The 20858-nt window shown below is 47.8% G+C and overlaps 1 protein-coding gene across 1 annotated transcript in view; it reads left to right on the top strand.

Annotated features, from left to right (window-relative positions):
• DDX10 (DEAD-box helicase 10) overlaps positions 1-20858 on the top strand; it is a 265027-nt gene that overhangs the window by 221220 nt on the left and 22949 nt on the right. Inside the window, exon 17 of the mRNA XM_077298338.1 lies at positions 713-867. Within this exon, the coding sequence (XP_077154453.1) occupies positions 713-867 (155 nt within the window). The remainder of the gene's footprint in view (positions 1-712; positions 868-20858) is intronic.

The following is a 20858-nucleotide window of genomic DNA, read 5'->3' as shown; positions in this document are numbered from 1 at the left end:
AAATACATAGTGTGGTATAAACAGATTAAAGCGGACCTGCCATAAATATGAAAGTTTTTAGCAGGTGTATTTGCCGCTGTTCTCTTCTTTTTTTTTTATTGTTTTTTTTGTACCTGTGCCTCTCCATTCTTGATATTTCTCTCTCTTCCCTATATATAAATCTAGTCTTTATAGCCAAGGAGGCATGGTCCTCAATTTTCCTTTGTGGGCATGCTCTTGAGGACCATGTTCTATTGGTCAGAAATAAACTATTCCTGATTCAGGAGAAAAGCGTCATTTTATACCAGGTAAAGAGGACCTGTCACTTACCAAACATGTAATTTTCTTTAAGGTTTAAGATTCTCCGACTGCACTGTTTTTCTTTGTTTTGTTTTGCAAGGGATCTAGTAACATTGTTCGTCTGAGCATGGTTAAATTTAACTTTATACTCTATATTGCCGACCATCTGATGTCTATGGGAGCCTCACAACTCCACCCTGACTGTGATTTCAGGGAAAAGAAGGAACAGCTTGTTACAATTTCAATGCCAGTACTTGTTTTCAGGGGAGATAGGTCATCAGAATTTCCTTTCCCCTCTCTCTCTCCCTATCTGACTTTCTCCTCTTAACCTATTCAGATCGTATGAACACTTGGCCAAGCCGAGTATCAAGGTGTATGGCCACCTTCAGGGTTAGGAGTTACTAACATTTGGTATATTTTTGGTCTTTTGTAGGAGGATGAGGAGGCTGTCGCTTACCTTGACCAGGATGACAGTGAAGATGAATTAGACCTCAGCACCCTTCCTGACCCCGATAAGTACAGAGGAGATGATGACAGTGATGGTGATGGAGACCACGAGGATGACCGCAGTGGAGAAGAAAATAGCAGGTACATTATTGCTTTGAATATTTCTGGGTTTACACTGAAAACTTCAAGAACATTTGCAGATAATATTCTCTCGACTTTTATCACAGCTGTCCACTTCAAGTGAATATTTAATGTTAAATCCCTCTTCCCACTTTCTAAAACCAACACTGCCAGGAGCCCATTGGCCAGATGCTGTAACCATCTGGACAGGACTGTCAGAACTTGTTGTTTCAGGACATTAGAATTTCAGATTCTCTCGGGAAACTATTTCAGGTTTCTGAGACTCAGACCCGTAAGATGAGGGAAAAGAGGCATGGATTATTAACTATTTGGTACCAGTGGAGCTCGACTTTGAAAATGCTTTGTCCTCGTTATAGCAGGGTCAGATTCCCGCTACATCCCAACTGTCCCTAAGCCGTGGGCACTGCATCACTGTCGACATGATGCAATTGTCTACTTGCCCATATGTTGCCAATATAGACCTGCTGTGTTTGATGACTACATTCACCTAATTATAAGGTTTCCTAACTATTTGTTATGTTTAGTGTTAAAAGGAGAGTTGATGTAGAAAACAAGCTTTTAGCATTATTGCTACGTCGCCTTAAAAATACAAAAATTCTGGTAGCATAGATTACCTTTGTGTAGGCTGCAAATCATAGTTACAAAATGGCTTCTCAAGTTGCTTCATGTGAAAGTGATGCATTCCTTTAAGGGTGTTTAAATGGTCTTTTTTCTCATTACCAATAGTCAAATCTTGCCTATCTAGTCTCTAGTATTACCATGGCTTGCTTTTCATTACCTGAATTCCTAAAGCTTAAATGGGTCGTCCCTACTGGACCACTCCTTCCTAATAGCTATAGTGTGGTGCAGGATAAAAAAAAAGTTTGGACTTTGCTCCCGGACTTTGCTCCCGGACTTTGCTCCCGGACTTTGCTCCCGGACTTTGCTCCCGGACTTTGCTCCCGGACTTTGCTCCCGGACTTTGCTCCCGGACTTTGCTCCCGGACTTTGCTCCCGGACTTTGCTCCCGGACTTTGCTCCCGGACTTTGCTCCCGGACTTTGCTCCCGGACTTTGCTCCCGGACTTTGCTCCCGGACTTTGCTCCCGCTCCCGGACTGATCAGTAGCTGCATCGGTTACATGACTACCTGGAGAGTCCATGGACTCTTCATTAACTCATTCTGCAACCAGCCATGCACAGTGCAACACTGAACTATAGAAGGTTAATGGCAAAAACCACAAAAGGAAGATAGAGGGAAACCCCTCCAGTATTCTTGAAAAAAAACACCAGAAAAACAGGCAAAGGTGCTTACCTGTCTAGGCCTTGAATCAAATGAACTATCATGGTACAGTGGGCCCAAGTAAAGTGTAGTTGCCATCTTTACTTGGGCCTGCCGCACCATGATAGTGCATTTAATTCAAGGCCTAGACAGGTAAGCACCTTTGCCTGTTTTTCTGGTGTTTTCTCTAAAATTGTGGAGGTTTTTTTCCTCCTTTTGTGGTTTTTGCTGTTAGAGTAGGACTGGCAAGTGTGAGGACCCTTGACGTGGTACGTATTGTGGCCATAATATTAACTAATACCTCACATTTTTTTTATATGTTTTTGTGCACTTTATTTTTTCCTTTTGGGGTGCAGTTGTGCCCAGATGGCTTTGTAGACTGTGGCCTCTGTTCACACGGGACGCATTACAGTTAGCACTGGGCAGCTCGCCACAGGGCGTTACTAAAAGGCTTTGATCCAGATGCTGTGCATTCTCTGTGTGAACACTGCTGCAGATTATTTGTTTGCACTGGTGTGCCAAGCGGCTAATCCCTGATTGCAGCCTGGCTGTCTCATTGGTATTACCACACCTGTGTAGTCGCCATCTTTACTTAGGCCCGCTGCACCATGACAGTGCATTTGATTCAAGGCCTAGACAGGTAAGCACCTTTGCCTGTTTTTCTGGTGGTTTTTTTTTAATATAAAAAAAATAAAAAAATAATAGTTTCAAATGTGGTCACTAAATTGAGGTTTTACCAGGCTGTTTTGTAAAATGTGTGTAGCCTCAATGTCCCTTACACTTGTAGTTGACGTTGCAGGTGGTCGTGTATTAGGGTCGTCTGTTTGCCTTTTATGGTAACCTGTATTTTTAGGCTGTGTTCACACTGCTCCTTCAGGGGGCCAGGAACATTTAACGGAAAGGGTAATCAGAAGCAGCACGAGAACCTGACGGGCCCCGATGTGAGGCGGGTATAATTGGTGATACTTCGGTGCTAATGTTCCCTGCACGGTGTAAGAGGATGTAATTACTTCTTGCATGTGTTCCCGGTACACGTGGCAGCGACTTGTCATTTTTAGAAGTGTTGTATATATTAATAAAACTGTGACACAAAACTGTTATCCCTGAAGAAATGAACCAGAAATTCCATCTCTGCTAATAATTCATGAAATATATTTTCCTATTAGTGATCGCCGTCTCATGAATTGAAGTAACCAACATCCCGGGTGCAAAATGGGCAATTTAGAGATGGCGAATGTTAATTTACGGTAATGGGAAAATACAGGCAATCTGTCATCCGTGCTCTGTTGTGCCATGTAATGGTGAAAGTGCCGTCTTCATCCGAACTGACATAGTACATTGGGCAGGAAGAGGTACAATAATGGTTTTATAGAAATAGTAATATTCACCCTTGGGTTTAGTAGAGAAGATATAAGGTCGTGTCGTTTATGTCTAACTCAAGATTACGGTTTATCTAAAATTGGCTGACGGCCCCGGGCAGGTAATATGACATATAGGAATCATACAGGCTCATGCACATCTCCTTATTATAATTGTTCTGTACAGAGCCGTAATGGGGCTCCCATAGAGGTATATCAGCGTTTACCTATGTACGTCCTGGTTTTATACAGATACATGCTTTCTGGGTTGTTATATTCTTTAGGAGCATATTTCAGTACCTGTGGCACCCAACAGAAGCCCATGTACATACGGAAGTCACACTCCATTTTTGTATACGTAATAAGGGCATATAGGTGTAATATAGCTTCCTCTTTTTATAAATTCACAGACCCGCTCTCTGCTAAAGCTCTTTAACCTTTGCCCATTGAGTTCAATGTAAATGCCACGTAATATCAAATACTTTAAAAGCCGGCCCAGGGAATAAGCCGCACTTGAGACTAGTCGTAAAGGCGGGTCCCTGGCAACTTCTCCACTCCCACTGCCAGTGACAGACAGGACTCTCCCTGTACACGCACGCAAGGAGAGAAGTTGACTCCTAATATCGATGGTAATGCTCTACAGCCAATCTGCTGTTAACGAGCTCACTGTCCCGAGCTGTGTGCCTTGTTATCTCTATACGTAAATACAGTGATAAGTGTAGACTCCAGAACAAACCACAGATGGCTGAATGTGTTACAACCGATTTTTTGCTGAGCTTTATAGTTCTACTAGCTCTGTTACTCTATATCTGAAGGGATGTCACAGTGTAGAGGGAACATCCTTATTCTCATTTGCAATGGAATGAAACTGAAAGGGAGAAGAAAAAGATTAGATATTAGAAACAAACTTTTTCACAGTGACGGTGATCAATGAGTGGAACAGGCTGCTACAAGAGGTGGCGAGTTCTCCTTCAGTGGAAGCCTTCAAACAGAGGCTGGACAGACATCTGTCTGAGATGGTTTGGTGAAACTTTCATTGAGCAGGAGGTTGGACACGATGACCCCTGAGGTCCCTTCCAACTCTAACATTCTAGGATTCTACTCACCAGAAATGTTACTCAAGAAGAGCCAACTCTAGAATCATAAAATGTTAGAGTTGGATGGGACCTCACGGGTCATCGTGTCCATTCTCCCTCTCAATGCAGAATTCACTAAACCATCTCAGACAGATTCTGTCCCGCCTCTGTTTGAAGACTTCCATTGAAGGTGAACTCGCCACCTCTCGTAGCAGCCCTGCCCAAAACCAAGAAGCAAGAGACTGGAAAGTTGTGCGCTGCTCAAGGGACAACTTCAGGATAAAACTGTAAGGCAGCCTTGCCAGAAGGTTTACATTCACTGTCACCAGAAATTCCCTGTTAGGAAGTAGATTTCTCACAAACATTACCTAATATTTCCATAAATGTGTAATATATTGATTGTCTAATATACGGATAATCCAGGACAATGTTTGAGGCTGTAGGACAAACTGTAGGAGTTTATGGTCATCTCAGGAGTAACGCCAGTTGAAAAGCCAATCTTTATTTCGGGTAGAATCCTATTTTCTCTCAGTACATCTCTCCCCTTCACTTGTGATTATCGCCAGTGAGATTCCAGCAGCGCAGGAGACGTTATTAATGCTTTTTGCAGAGTGTCTTCCAAGTCCTATAAAACTAAAGGTCATTTATAAGCTCTGATGGAAGGCATATTAGTGACAAGCGGCGGGGCTGGGGAGCAGTTTATCTCCAGCTCTTTCTTCCCCTCTTAAAATCAAATTTATTGTTCTCGGCCTGAAGCTTTTAACAGCCGCGCGACCCGAGGAAGAACACGACGCAGAGCTGCAACAACTCCCTTACTCTTTATGAGAAATTGTTTTTGCTGGTAGATATTTAAGACAAAGAAACTTTTTTTTTTTTTTTTTTTCCTTTTTAATAAAAACATATACCCCAATAGAAAAATAAATGATTCAGCATTTCCGAACTCTTAAGAGTGGCGACGTATCGGTGCATAACACAGTTGATTTGCCTTTTTGGCAGTCCGGGGAAGCTGGGGGGACAGTGTTTGGTTGTTTGTGGTCAAATTGGTAAGAAAGGGGATTATGTCAGCTCACCCATAGCCGAGTCCGGAGGAAGGAAAGTCCAGCCGTGCAGCAGGAAGATCAGTCGATAGCCGAAAAAGGTAAATCCAGCTTCAGAAATCAGATGTAGAGAAAAGTATCAAATTTATTAGGTTAATTAAAAATAGGACAACAGCGTGTCTGTGTCTACCACGCTGGTATCTTATTTTTAGTTTACCTAATAAGTTTGATATACATCCGGATTTCTAAAGCTGGATTTACCTTTTTCGGTTATCGATGGGAATTCCTGATCCTTTAAAGCACAACTCCAGGCTGATTTTGTTTTTAAATATTATTTCCCCGCTGGAGTGGTGCCTTAAATGTAAGTCCCCTGCCCCGTCTCATACTCACCTGCCGCCGCCTTCATCGTTTTCCAGCGTCGCTCCTGACGGTCTCTAGTGTAAAGGGAACTGACAGCAGCTCTACACTGTGTTCCAAATTATTATGCACATAGAGTTTAGGAGTGATAAAGTTAGAAATTTTTTGTTTGTCATTTAAACTCATTGATGGTGATGTGTGTCAGGGCTCTTTATATCACTGAAAGCAATTGCAGATACCTGTGCAAATTAGTTTGGCAGGTGTCCAAATAAAGGCAAGACTACTTAAGAAGGCTGTTCCACATTATTAGGCAGCCTACATTTTTTGCCAAAATGGGAAAGAAAAAGGATGTGTCGGCTGCTGAGAAGCAACAAATTGTGGAGTATTTAGGTCAAGGCATGACTACAATCAACATTGCCAAGACACTTCATCGTGATCATCGCACAATCAAGAAGTATGTAGCTGATTCCCAGCACACACGTGTGCGTGCTGATAAGGAAAAATTGAGGACTCTTTCCAACAAGCAATTGCACAAGGTTAAAAGAGCAGCTGCAAAAATGCCTTGTCATAGCAGCAGACAAGTTTTTGAAGCTGCTGGTGTCTCCAACGTCCCCAGAACAACAAGATGCAGTGTCCTTCAGAGGTTTTGCAGCTGTGGGTAAGCCATCCTGTCGACCACCTCTATCCACTGCACACAAGCAGAAACGGCTCCAGTGGGCCAAACGATACATGAAGACTGACTTCCAAACTGTTTTGTTCACCGATGAGTGCCGTGCAACGCTCGATGGTCCAGATGGATGGAGTGGAGGATGGCTGGTTGATGGACACCCCATGAAAACACGGCTAAGGCGCCAACAAGGAGGAGGTGGAGTAATGTTTTGGCTGGAATCATGGGGAGAGAGATTGTCGGCCCCTTTATGATCCCTGAAGGGGTAAAGATGAGCTCCATAATCTATGTGGAGTTTCTAAAACAACACTTCCTGCCATGGTTCAAGAGGAAGAACCGTGCTTTCCGCAGCAAGATCATTTTCATGCATGATAATGCACTGTCTCATGCTGCAAAAAACACATCTGCATCTCTGGCTGCTATGGGCAAAAAAGAGGACAAACTTATGGTGTGGCCACCATCTTCCCCTGACCTCAACCCCATTGAGAACCTCTGGAGCATCATCAAAAGGAGTGTCTATGATGGCGGGAGGCAGTTCACATCTAAGCAACAGCTCTGGGAGGGTATTCTGTCCACATGCAAAACAATTGAAGCAGAAACCATCCAAAAACTGACAAATTCAATGGACGAGAGAGTTCAGAAGCTTCTTTCCAACAAGGGGTCCTATGTGCAAATGTAACATCACCTAGAATAAAGTTTTCACTTGAAAACTGTTTGATTTCATTTTGTAATAAGCTGATAATGCTTATAACTTCACAATTGGCCATTTTTTTGTTCAAAATAATAAAAAAAAAAGGTTGAAAACTCTGCTGTGCATAATAATTTGGAACATGCATTTTGAGTGTTTATTTTTTTTTTTTAAAGATACTGTTTTCATAGGCAGTTTGTTCCAAAACATTGCAATTATACTAGAATAGTAGATGACTGGAAAATAACAATGACTGCAATTCAGATAGGTAATTTAGAGAAAATATGAGGAAATATTATTTGCATAATAATTTGGAACACAGTGTAGTGTTTCATGGAGCCGCACGGAGGTCACTTTTCATTCCAAATCTAAGCGAGCCTCTTTCTGGCTCACATAGACTGGTATTCAGAGCTTGTGACATAGCTTCAGACTTCCGGCCAGTCAGAAGACGGCCACTCACAAGATGGTGCTGCTGGACTGATGCGGTGCTGAAAAATGGTGAAGACGCCGGAAGATGAGTATATGACCGGGGGAAACGAACTTACATTTAAGGCGCCACTCCAACAGTGAAAATAAAATGCTGGAATGGCGCTTTAAGCAAGGATTGTGCCATGGACTCTTCTAAATAAAGTAGTGTCCTAAGAGGGTACTCTAACATCCATATGCACTAACATTCTTTATGGAGAAGGGTTATTGTGATGGAGCCCACCCAATGACTATAGTAGTTATTCACATTGTCCCCATGTGATATATATATAATATAATGTGTGGATTAGTATTGATTTGGATGAAATAACATATTGTGAAGAAGTAGCGGAGGAATATTTGAGGTGTCAGTATTTTCCAATTATATATTTCACTGCCAGAGTCTACACAGGTGTTAGTACGTTTACACAGGATTAGAGTATCCACAGGCCATGAAGTCAGAGCTGTGTATTCTGTGTCACTGTGTCGGCGCAGAGTATTTGATCAGCGTTCAATCAATATGACAGACAGATGAACGAGCTACATTATATCAGAGCACATTAAGGTCTAATTAACCAGCAAAGTTTTGAAAAATGAGGTAAAAGAAATTTACATAAACCAGTTCTCTTCTGGATTCAGTAATTGATTATTCATATTTGCCTCTTGTAAATAAGCAGAGTGTTAAAAAGTAATAGATTTCCATAGAGGAGTGCGTCACTAGCAGAATAGAGCAGAGCGCAGTGTTAGAGGAGTTCTAGGCTGTTCGGGCATTATGTGCCAGGTATTACATTATCTATTTCGTTATTTTACTTGCTTATATAGCTCCATCATATTCCGGAGAGTTTTAGACATCCACATCACTGTCCCCATTGGGGCTCACATTATACATGCCCTATCAGTATGTCGTGTGGGAGGAAACCGGAGAACCTGGAGGAAACCCAGAAAACATGGGGAGAACATACAATCTCCTTGTAGATGTTGTCCTCGGTGAGATACATACCCAGGACCCCAGCGCTGTAAGGCAACAGTTATAACCTCTGAGCCACCATGACGCTTGTCAACTAATTTTACATTACACCTGAAGAGAGGATTGTGGGTGTTTGAGTGTTAAAGAAAATGGACCCATAGTAATTGGTTAATCAATAGTAGAAGGGTATTACATAGCCAATCATGGCTTCCCTGCTGATCGTGGCTAATTAGAGAAGCTTGATCCATCCCAATCAGATGGCTATTTTTTTTCTTTATTTTATTATGCAAAACTGTAGTCTTTGTCCTCCCTGGTTTGTAGAGATAATGGACACAGGAAGCCAAGTCTTAAGTGGCTCCTCCCTGCCCAGCTTGACTTGATTGACAGGTTTCTCCCTATTTTTTTACGTAAGAATAGAGCTGTCAGTCAAGCCCGGCTGGTTGGGGAGAAGCCACCCAAAAGAAACCTTAAGGCTAAACACCAACATGTGTCCCGCAACACTGAAGAGTCAACTTTTATCTCCTACAACTGTGACTTTCGAAAATGTTTCCAAATTGGATTTTCTGCCACAGGACACATGCTACTTGTGCGTGACTCGTCTGTGATTTGGCCTTTCTTTTCTTTCAACAGCAGAATCACAGATCTGAAATAGTTTAATATAAACAGAGATTGTCATATACATAGTCATGCAGAGATGCCCATATACAAGTGTGCAAATGGAAACAATCCTTAAAGCTATCTCAATGCATGTATATCCAGACCGTAATCAGGAAACAACTGCAAACCATATGGTACAAAACTAAACACACTTACAGTCACAAATTTCCATAAAAATACAACTTTATTAATACATAATTAGCACATAAAACTGTAGAGCAGGTTAATGGACAACAGGGAGAAATAAGATACACACTAAATGGCGGTCCATATGCCCACAGGCTCAAAGCTAACTAGCTGCAGCGACATCAGTGCAGTAAAATCAATCCAATGCAGTAAATATGGGGCCCATGATAAAAAATATGCAGAGTCAATGCCCCCAAACACCGCATCATAGTAACATAGTAATAAAGGACCAGTATATAACTACCTGATGATGTCACAGCTAGACGCCAAGAGCGCACCCGACGCGCGTTTCGGAGCTCACCGCTCCTTCCTCTGAAATAGTTGTACAGTATCAAGATTCACAAAGATTTTTGAATTTTTGATTGCGTGACTTGTCTGAGTATTGCTTTAACGCGACACGCCATTATGTAGTTTAGCCTGATTAACTCTGTGAAGTTGACCAAAATTCTTGATAGTAAGAAAATGGCAGTCACCATTACTATTCTTACCATAAAAAATCCCAGATTCCTAACGACTAGCAATGAGGGAGCGGGCTCTGATAACATGTTATCCGAGCATACTCAAGTGGTAATAGTGACTTCAGCGTGCTTGAAACCTATGTTTGAGTTGATGGTGGCTGCATGTCTCACGGCTGTTCGATGGCTACAACACATGCATGGATTGCCTGGAGGACCTGTTGAAGTGCCTTGTGCACGAAACTGCTGTCGTCCATCTACATCCCTCCCTGCGGCACTACGTTATGTCCGAATAAAGTTTGACACCTGAATACCGGTGAGTGCGCTCCAGTTTTCTATCTTTGGACTGATTTATGGATTGCCTGTTTGTTCGATGGCGACAACACATGCATAGATTGCCTAACAAACATGCAACCCCTGCATGTTTTATTTACAACTATTGAACAGCCACGAGTAGTGTTGAGCATTCCGATACCGCAAGTATCGGGTATCGGCCGATACTTGCGGTATCGGAATTCCGATACCGGGATTCCGATACTTGCCGCGTATCGGATACCGGAATCGGAAGTTCTAAGATTCAAAAAGCAGAAATTCAGCCAATGAGATTGATTCCAAGTGTGGGCACATCCTGTTTAGCATGGAGGGCATGAAACTACTGGCAAGGCTGTGATTGGCTGGTGTAATGATGTCATGATGCAGTTTAAAAGTCGCTGGCGCCATTTTGCGATCACTCTGCTGTGAATTCAGTTAGTGACAGGACGCTGTTTGCTGACTGAGGGACAGTTTAGAGATAGCGATTTGCTTCTTTGTGCTTTCCAAAGGCTAATTTAGCAACCGCTGTGTTCACCTACTATTCACCTTGCTTTTGCCTTGTAGCGCTGTTTTCACAGCGATCTGCAGGGTCTGTGTGTGTGTGTGTGTGTGAGTGCAGCCCAGTCTCCAGTCTGAGTGCAGCCACATAGGCCATCCATAGTTGGTTGTATTCAGTTCAGGGAGGGTGGTTCATTGCCTCATACTGTTCCTTTTTTTTTTTTTTTTCCCAAGTAGTGTAGTCTGCTGCTAATTTATTCAAAAAAATCCTATTAGTGTCTTTCCACCCGTCTCCAGCTAATTTGTGGAAAAACACTACATAGGATAAAGTAGAGGAGGGTTTTCGGGCCTTGCAGCGCCGTTTACGGCTGTCTGCACGGTCTCCGTGTGACTGCAGCTCGCCCTGTAATCTGTGAGCAGCTGTAGCCTGGTTGTCTCCAGCTCAGGGTTTTTCACTGCGTCATACCGCCAAATCAATTTTCTTTTTTTTCAAAGTAGTGTAGTCTGCTGCTAATTAATTCAAAAAAATCCTATTAGTGTCTTTCCACCCGTCTCCAGCTAATTTGTGGAAAAACACTACATAGGATAAAGTAGAGGAGGGTTTTTGGGCCTTGCAGCGCCGTTTACGGCTGTCTGCACGGTCTCCGTGTGACTGCAGCTCGCCCTGTAATCTGTGAGCAGCTGTAGCCTGGTTGTCTCCAGCTCAGGGTTTTTCACTGCGTCATACCGCCAAATCAATTTTCTTTTTTTTCAAAGTAGTGTAGTCTGCTGCTAATTAATTTAAAAAAATCCTATTAGTGTCTTTCCACCCGTCTCCAGCTAATTTGTGGAAAAACACTACATAGGATAAAGTAGAGGAGGGTTTTTGGGCCTTGCAGCGCCGTTTACGGCTGTCTGCACGGTCTCCGTGTGACTGCAGCTCGCCCTGTAATCTGTGAGCAGCTGTAGCCTGGTTGTCTCCAGCTCAGGGTTTTTCACTGCGTCATACCGCCAAATCAATTTTCTTTTTTTTCAAAGTAGTGTAGTCTGCTGCTAATTAATTTAAAAAAATCCTATTAGTGTCTTTCCACCCGTCTCCAGCTAATTTGTGGAAAAACACTACATAGGATAAAGTAGAGGAGGGTTTTTGGGCCTTGCAGCGCCGTTTACGGCTGTCTGCACGGTCTCCGTGTGACTGCAGCTCGCCCTGTAATCTGTGAGCAGCTATAGCCTGGTTGTCTCCAGCTCAGGGTTTTTCACTGCGTCATACTGCCAAATCAATTTTCTTTTTTTTCAAAGTAGTGTAGTCTGCTGCTAATTAATTTAAAAAAATCCTATTAGTGTCTTTCCACCCGTCTCCAGCTAATTTGTGGAAAAACACTACATAGGATAAAGTAGAGGAGGGTTTTTGGGCCTTGCAGCGCCGTTTACGGCTGTCTGCACGGTCTCCGTGTGACTGCAGCTCGCCCTGTAATCTGTGAGCAGCTATAGCCTGGTTGTCTCCAGCTCAGGGTTTTTCACTGCGTCATACCGCCAAATCAATTTTCTTTTTTTTCCAAATAGTGTAGTCTGCTGCTAATTTATTCAAAAAAATCCTATTAGTGTCTTTCCACCCGTCTCCAGCTAATTTGTGGAAAAACACTACATAGGATAAAGTAGAGGAGGGTTTTTGGGCCTTGTAGCGCCGTTTACGTCTGTCTGCACGGTCTCCGTGTGACTGCAGCTCTATCTGTTGTCAGTTCAGCCCCCAAAAAATAAATAAATAATAAAGTTCACCAAACACACCAGTTACACCACTTTACATTTCTGTAGGCCACATTAGCTCATATTAAAGTCTAGTCCACACTTTAGATAATTAGTGCTTCTTATACCTGTTAGGAGGAGTTGCTCAGGAATAAGCACACAAATCCGTTAGTACTTTTCTGCTTATCTTTATCAGTCAACCAAGATGAAGAAGGCAGTGAGTAAGGCACGGGGGCGTGGGAGCCGTCGCGGAGCAGGGAGGGGACGTGGGGATTCTGTGCCTGCTGCGGGCACCGGTGACTCATCAGCACCCACTTTCACCAGGCAACAGTCGTTCATGCGAAGCTTTGTGTCCGAGCGCCGTACACCGCTGCTGCGTGAAGAACAAATTGAAGCTGTTGTCGGATGGATGGCAGCTAATGCATCAACTTCCATTAGTGCCACATCCTCTCAGACACAGAGCACTGGAGAGCAGCCATCTGTCTCTTCACCACCTGCCAAATTGCCCAGGCAGACAGAGAGCCCAGGACAGGAGCCGTCTCTACTTCTGTTCTCTGAATCTCTTGGCTTGGAAACAGGGGGCCAGCCAAGCAGCATTGGAGAAATGGAAGAAGAGGCAGGGTGCAGTGATGCCCAACAGCTTTTTCTGTCTTCCTCTGAAGAGGCAGGTGGGAGAGGGAGGGGGAAGACTGCGGATCCTGCAGCCTCCGCTTTGGCACCCGTTAGGAGCATGTCTCTTCCAAAAGCCAAAAAGGGCGCTCCCAAGACTTGCAGTGCCTGGTCCTTTTTTGACACAGTTGCAGATGACATTTGCTATGTCAGATGCAACGTGTGTCATCAAAAAGTCAAAAGAGGGAAAAATGTCAGCAACCTCAATACCTCCAACATGTGGAAACATGTGCGCAACAGGCACCCGGCGGAGTTAGAAAAACACACTGAAGAGGTAGGCCAACCAACAGCGGCAGCTACCACCTCTTCAGCTCGTGTTGCCTCTTCCTCTACCTCACACGCAGCTGGTTCGGCGTCCTCCCAGGATCGCCGTGGAAGAACCTCTGCCCCTGTTGTCCAGAGACCCGCTGTAATTCCACCCGCAGCGCCACTTTCCCAGTCATCCACACACTCCCAGCCCAGTCTACAGCCATCGGTAGTACAGGCATGGGAGAAAAGGCGGCCTTTCTCGTCAAACCACCCACGAGCACAGGCTCTGACTGCAGGCATTGCCAAACTTCTGTCACTGGAAATGCTGTCATTCAGGCTGGTGGAGACTGACAGCTTCCGTGACTTGATGTCATTGGCAGTCCCACAGTACAATGTGCCCAGCCGCTTTTACTTCAGCAGGCAAGCCGTCCCTGCCCTGCAGAAGCATGTGGAGGGACACATAAAACACGCGCTACTGAACGCCGTCAGTAGCAAGGTCCACCTCACCACCGATGCGTGGACCAGTCAACATGGACAGGGGCGATACCTTTCCCTCACTGCCCATTGGGTTAATGTCGTTGAGCCGGGTACAGACCGTGCGAGTGGCGCAGGACGTGTCCTGCCCACTCCAAGGATTGCAGGAATCCATTCTGTACGCATTGACTCCTCCTCTTACACCAGTTCCTCAGAATCATCGCTGCAGGAGCCGTCAGTCCACCTCCACATGGACCCGTGATGAACGTGTACCTGTTACGACCGACATGAGCACAGCCGTGGCCAAACGTCAACAGGCCGTCTTGAAATTAATTTTCTTGGGGAATCGTAGCCACACAGCGCAGGAGCTCTGGAATGCCATCAAGCAGGAGAGCGATGTGTGGTTTGTGCCAGCGAATCTCCAGCCAGGCATGGTAGTGTGTGATAATGGCCGAAATCTGGTGGCAGCTCTGGGCCTCGGCAACCTCACTCACATCCCATGTCTGGCACATGTGCTCAATTTGGTCGTGCAGAGCTTTTTGAGGGACTATCCGGATCTTGATGCACTGCTGCACAAGGTCCGTCTAGAGTGTGCTCACTTGCGGCGTTCCAGCACGGCAAAAGCGCGCATTGCGGCTCTGCAGCGCCGACACCGCCTGCCGGAACATCGCATCATATGTGACCTACCTACCAGGTGGAATTCCACGTTACATATGTTGGAGCGGTTGTGTGAGCAGCAGCAAGCTGTAATGGAGTACCAGCTGCTTCAGGCGCAAAAAAGTCGCAGTCAGCGCCGTACAGACTTCACAACCACAGAGTGGGCCACTATGAATGACGTCTGCCAGGTTTTGCGTCCCTTTGATTATTCCACGCGGATGGCGAGTGCAGATGATGCACTAGTCAGCATGACTGTCCCCCTTATCTGCCTGCTTGAAAAATCACTGCAAGCGCTAAGGGATGATGTTGTGGAAGAGGTGGAGGATGAGGATTCACCATTTCCATCATCTTCTGGACAGTCAGCGCCACGTGGTTCCTCACAAACGCGTAGGCAGGGGACCGTTTGTGAGGAGGATGAGGAGGAGTCAATGGAGGAGGAAGACATCCGTCCAGAGGAGGGAGTTACACAATTGTCCAGTACTCAGTGTGTACAGCGAGGGTGGGGTGATGACGAGCGGGCAGAGATCACGCCTCCAGCAGGGGACAGCGTTTCTTGGGCAGTCTGCAGCACATGGTGGATTACATGCTGCAGTGCCTGAGAAACGACCGCCGCATCGCCCACATTCTCAACATGTCTGATTATTGGGTGTTCACCCTCCTCGATCCTCGCTACCGGGACAACGTAGAAAGCCTCATCACACCGTTGAACCGGGAGCGAAAAATGCGGGAGTACCAAGACACACTGGTCAATTCCATCATCTTCTCCATTCCAACTGAGAGAAGTGCTGCTAGTGCATTCCAAAGCAGCTCAGTGCGTCCAGGCCGTGGTGGAGGCTCTGCACAAAGAGGGAGCAGAAGCAGTGCCTCTGCCCAAGGCAAGACCAGTATGGCCGAACTGTGGCACAGTTTTCTGTGCCCGCCACAAAAGTCTACACCATCACAGACGGCTCCAGTCAGCAGGAGGCAACGGTTCCGTCAGATGGTGACAGACTACATGTCTTGCCCTCTTGCTGTACTCCCAGACGGCTCTTCCCCTTTCAAGTTTTGGGTCTCAAAGCTGGATACATGGCCAGAGCTAAGCCAGTATGCATTGGAGGTGCTGTCTTGCCCTGCGGCCAGTGTATTATCGGAACGTGTCTTTAGTGCTGCAGGTGGTGTACTAACTGACCGTCGCATGCGACTATCCTCCGATAACGTTGACCGGCTTACTTTCCTGAAAATGAACAAGGCCTGGATCTCGCCGGAATTTGCCACTCCTCCTCCTGATTGAATAATTAGGTCACTGTATACGTTATCCAGGTCTCCTGTTGTGTTCATCTTTATACCACCTGAACTTAAATTCCTGGGCTCCAACACCGCCAGTTGAGGCTCAGACGTGCCGTCTGCACAGTCAAAACATACGACCCAGTGTTATTGGGTTTCAGTAACGTCAGCTGATCCCCAGCTGTGTAGCCGGCAATGTGTCATGCGACCGCCACGCTGACACAACAACTGAAATGTAAGGGAATCTGTCCCCCCCCCCCCAAGGCGTTTGTTACTGAAAGAGCCACCTTGTGCAGCAGTAATGCTGCCCAAGGAAAAGGTAGCTATTTTTGTTTAGCTCCTTGCACACGCAGAACTTAACACTTATAAAATGTGTCCACTGATACCGTAAAACCGTCCCGGAGGTGGGACTTTCCTTCGTAATGTGACGCAGCCCAGCCGTCATTCCTACCCCCCCGGCGCCGCGCACCGGCTCCTCAGCGTTGTTTTATTCCGTCCAGGAGCCTGCGCTGTTATGTTATCCCGTGGCCAGGCACACTTAGCGCTGCCCGTCTTCTGGCATCATTTGGTGTCTGGATGGCTGCGCCTGTGCGGCCGCGCTGGCAGAGAGCCCGCCTCGCAGTGTCTTCTGATTTAATCCCACTGGGGGCCTGGGATCCATGGACATGCGCAGTGCATATCTGAACCTCCACCTCTCACTCATTTCCCTATGGCTTCTTCAGACTGTTCGGTGTCAGCTGGTCCCTAACAGCATGCCACGGCCGTGACACCGCACAGTCTGAAGAAGCCATAGGGAGATGAGTGAGAGGTGGAGGTTCAGATATGCACTGCGCATGTCCATGGATCCCAGGCCCCCAGTGGGATTAAATCAGAAGACACTGCGAGGCGGGCTCTCTGCCAGCGCGGCCGCACAGGCGCAGCCATCCAGACACCAAATGATGCCAGAAGACGGGCAGCGCTAAGTGTGCCTGGCCACGGGATAACATAACAGCGCAGGCTCCTGGACGGAATAAAACAACGCTGAGGAGCCGGTGCGCGGCGCCGGGGGGGTAGGAATGACGGCTGGGCTGCGTCACATTACGAAGGAAAGTCCCACCTCCGGGACGGTTTTACGGTTGCAGGGGACACATTTTATAAGTGTTTAGTTCTGTGTTTGCAAGGAGCATGATGAAAAGAGCCACCTTTTCCTTTTGCATCTTTTGTGCTGCACAAGCTGGCTCTTTCAGCTACAAACGCCTTGGGGGGGGGTTAAAGGTTCCCTTTCGACTTTCTCAGGCTTCGGCCTACATTGTGTTCCTCTGCTTTTCCACCTGTCCCTGGGCTCCAACACCGCTAGTTGTTGCCTGGTAGTGCTGTACGCACAGTCCCAACAGTCGCTCCTCTGTTATTGGGGTTCAGTAACGTCAGCTGTTCCCCTGCTGTGTGTGTGGCAATCCCTCCTACCTCCTCCAACCTCCTCCTCCTCCACCTGTCCCTGGGCTCCAACACCGCCAGTTGCCGTCCAGAAGTGCTGTACGCACAGTCAACAGTCGCTCCTCTGTTATTGGGGTTCAGTAACGTCAGCTGTTCCCCTGCTGTGTGTGTGGCAATCCCTCCTACCTCCTCCAACCTCCTCCTCCTCCACCTGTCCCTGGGCTCCAACACCGCCAGTTGCCGTCCAGAAGTGCTGTACGCACAGTCAACAGTCCCTCCTCTGTTATTGGGGTTCAGTAACGTCAGCTGTTCCCCTGCTGTGTGTGTGGCAATCCCTCCTACCTCCTCCAACCTCCTCCTCCTCCACCTGTCCCTGGGCTCCAACACCGCCAGTTGCCGTCCAGAAGTGCTGTACGCACAGTCAACAGTCGCTCCTCTGTTATTGGGGTTCAGTAACGTCAGCTGTTCCCCTGCTGTGTGTGTGGCAATCCCTCCTACCTCCTCCAACCTCCTCCTCCTCCACCTGTCCCTGGGCTCCAACACCGCCAGTTGCCGTCCAGAAGTGCTGTACGCACAGTCAACAGTCCCTCCTCTGTTATTGGGGTTCAGTAACGTCAGCTGTTCCCCTGCTGTGTGTGTGGCAATCCCTCCTACCTCCTCCTACCTCCTCCTCCTCCACCTGTCCCTGGGCTCCAACACCGCCAGTTGCCGTCCAGAAGTGCTGTACGCACAGTCAACAGTCGCTCCTCTGTTATTGGGGTTCAGTAACGTCAGCTGTTCCCCTGCTGTGTGTGTGGCAATCCCTCCTACCTCCTCCAACCTCCTCCTCCTCCACCTGTCCCTGGGCTCCAACACCGCCAGTTGCCGTCCAGAAGTGCTGTACGCACAGTCAACAGTCCCTCCTCTGTTATTGGGGTTCAGTAACGTCAGCTGTTCCCCTGCTGTGTGTGTGGCAATCCCTCCTACCTCCTCCAACCTCCTCCTCCTCCACCTGTCCCTGGGCTCCAACACCGCCAGTTGCCGTCCAGAAGTGCTGTACGCACAGTCAACAGTCGCTCCTCTGTTATTGGGGTTCAGTAACGTCAGCTGTTCCCCTGCTGTGTGTGTGGCAATCCCTCCTACCTCCTCCAACCTCCTCCTCCTCCACCTGTCCCTGGGCTCCAACACCGCCAGTTGCCGTCCAGAAGTGCTGTACGCACAGTCAACAGTCCCTCCTCTGTTATTGGGGTTCAGTAACGTCAGCTGTTCCCCTGCTGTGTGTGTGGCAATCCCTCCTACCTCCTCCTACCTCCTCCTCCTCCACCTGTCCCTGGGCTCCAACACCGCCAGTTTCCGTCCAGAAGTGCTGTACGCACAGTCAACAGTCCCTCCTCTGTTATTGGGGTTCAGTAACGTCAGCTGTTCCCCTGCTGTGTGTGTGGCAATCCCTCCTACCTCCTCCAACCTCCTCCTCCTCCACCTGTCCCTGGGCTCCAACACCGCCAGTTGCCGTCCAGAAGTGCTGTACGCACAGTCAATAGTCGCTCCTCTGTTATTGGGGTTCAGTAACGTCAGCTGTTCCCCTGCTGTGTGTGTGGCAATCCCTCCTACCTCCTCCAACCTCCTCCACCTGTCCCTGGGCTCCAACACCGCCAGTTGCCGTCCAGAAGTGCTGTACGCACAGTCAACAGTCCCTCCTCTGTTATTGGGGTTCAGTAACGTCAGCTGTTCCCCTGCTGTGTGTGTGGCAATCCCTCCTACCTCCTCCTACCTCCTCCTCCTCCACCTGTCCCTGGGCTCCAACACCGCCAGTTGCCGTCCAGAAGTGCTGTACGCACAGTCAACAGTCCCTCCTCTGTTATTGGGGTTCAGTAACGTCAGCTGTTCCCCTGCTGTGTGTGTGGCAATCCCTCCTACCTCCTCCAACCTCCTCCAACCTCCTCCTCCTCCACCTGTCCCTGGGCTCCAACACCGCTAGTTGCCGTCCAGAAGTGCTGTACGCACAGAGCCAAACACCTCGCCAATGTGTTAGTGGGGTTCAGCACCGCCAGCTGTTCCCCTGCTGTGTATACGGCAACGTGTACTGCGACCGCCACGCAGACACAACAAGTTAAATGTAAGGGAACCTGACCCCCCCCCCCCCAGGCGTTTGTTACTGAAGGAGCCACCTTGTGCAGCAGTAATAATGCAAAGGGAAAAAGTGCCTCTTTTCGTGATGCTCCTTGCACATGCTGAACCTAACACTTATGAAATGTGTCCCCACACAGCGTTAAACCGTCCGGTAGGTGGAACTTTCCTTTGTCGTGTGACGCAGCACAGCCATCATTTTTACCCCCTTGGCGCCGTGCGCCCCCTCCTCAGCGTTGTTTGAATCTGTCCCGGAGCCTGCGCTGTTAGGTTAGCCCTTGGCCATGCACACATGTTGCGCTGCCCGTCTTCTGACCTCATTTGGTGTCAGGCTGGCTGCGCCTGTGCGGGTGCGCTGGCCGAGATCCCGCCTCGCAGTGTCGTCTAATGTAATCCCACCGCGGGCCTGTGATCCGTGCCCGTGCGCAGTGCATATCCTCTCCTCTCACTCCCCTCCCTACGGCTTCTTCAGACTGTGCGATGTCAGCTGGTCCCTAATAGCATGCCACGGCCGTGACACCGCACAGTCTGAAAAAGCCGTAGGGAGGGGAGTGAGAGGAGAGGATATGCACTGCGCACGGGCACGGATCACAGGCCCGCGGTGGGATTACATTAGACGACACTGCGAGGCGGGATCTCGGCCAGCGCACCCGCACAGGCGCAGCCAGCCTGACACCAAATGAGGTCAGAAGATGGGCAGCGCAACATGTGTGCATGGCCAAGGGCTAACCTAACAGCGCAGGCTCCGGGACAGATTCAAACAACGCTGAGGAGGGGGCGCACGGCGCCAAGGGGGTAAAAATGATGGCTGTGCTGCGTCACACGACAAAGGAAAGTTCCACCTACCGGACGGTTTAACGCTGTGAGGAGACACATTTCATAAATGTTTGGTTCCGCATGTACAAGGACCATAATTAAAAGAGCTAAGTTTACCTTTTCCAGCATTAGTGCTGTACACAATGGCTCTTTCAGCTACAAACGCCTGGGGGGGGGGGGGGTTAAAGGTTTCCTTTCAACTTGCTCGAGTGCAGGCTTCGGCCTACACTCCGCTCCCCCTGCTCCTCCTGCTGACCCTGGGCTCTAACACCGCCAGTTTTTGCCCAGATGTGCTAGCTGCACAGAGAAAAACACCAGCCAATGTGTCAGTGGGGTCCAGCACCGCCAGCTGTTCCCCTGCTGTGTAGCCGGCAACGTGTCCTGCGACCGCCACGCAGACACAAGAACTGAAATTGAAGGGAACCTGTCCCCCCTCCCCCAGGTGTTTCTATGTTTTACAGCTACCTTGAACAGCAGTAATGCTGCATGTGTTCAAGGTGGCTCAGAAACGTATTCTCCTCGCACATGTGGAACTGAAAACACGTCTGCAATGTGTCCTCTGTGTGACCATTTAACCGTCCCGGTGGTGTGACTTTCCTTTGTAATGACACGCTGCAACCCCCTTGGTAGCGCTGCCCGT

The sequence above is a fragment of the Ranitomeya variabilis genome, chromosome 3 (genome assembly GCF_051348905.1).
Source record: "Ranitomeya variabilis isolate aRanVar5 chromosome 3, aRanVar5.hap1, whole genome shotgun sequence".
In the NCBI taxonomy this organism is placed as follows: Eukaryota; Metazoa; Chordata; class Amphibia; order Anura; family Dendrobatidae; genus Ranitomeya; species Ranitomeya variabilis.
This window is presented reverse-complemented; position numbering and strand designations above follow the sequence as displayed.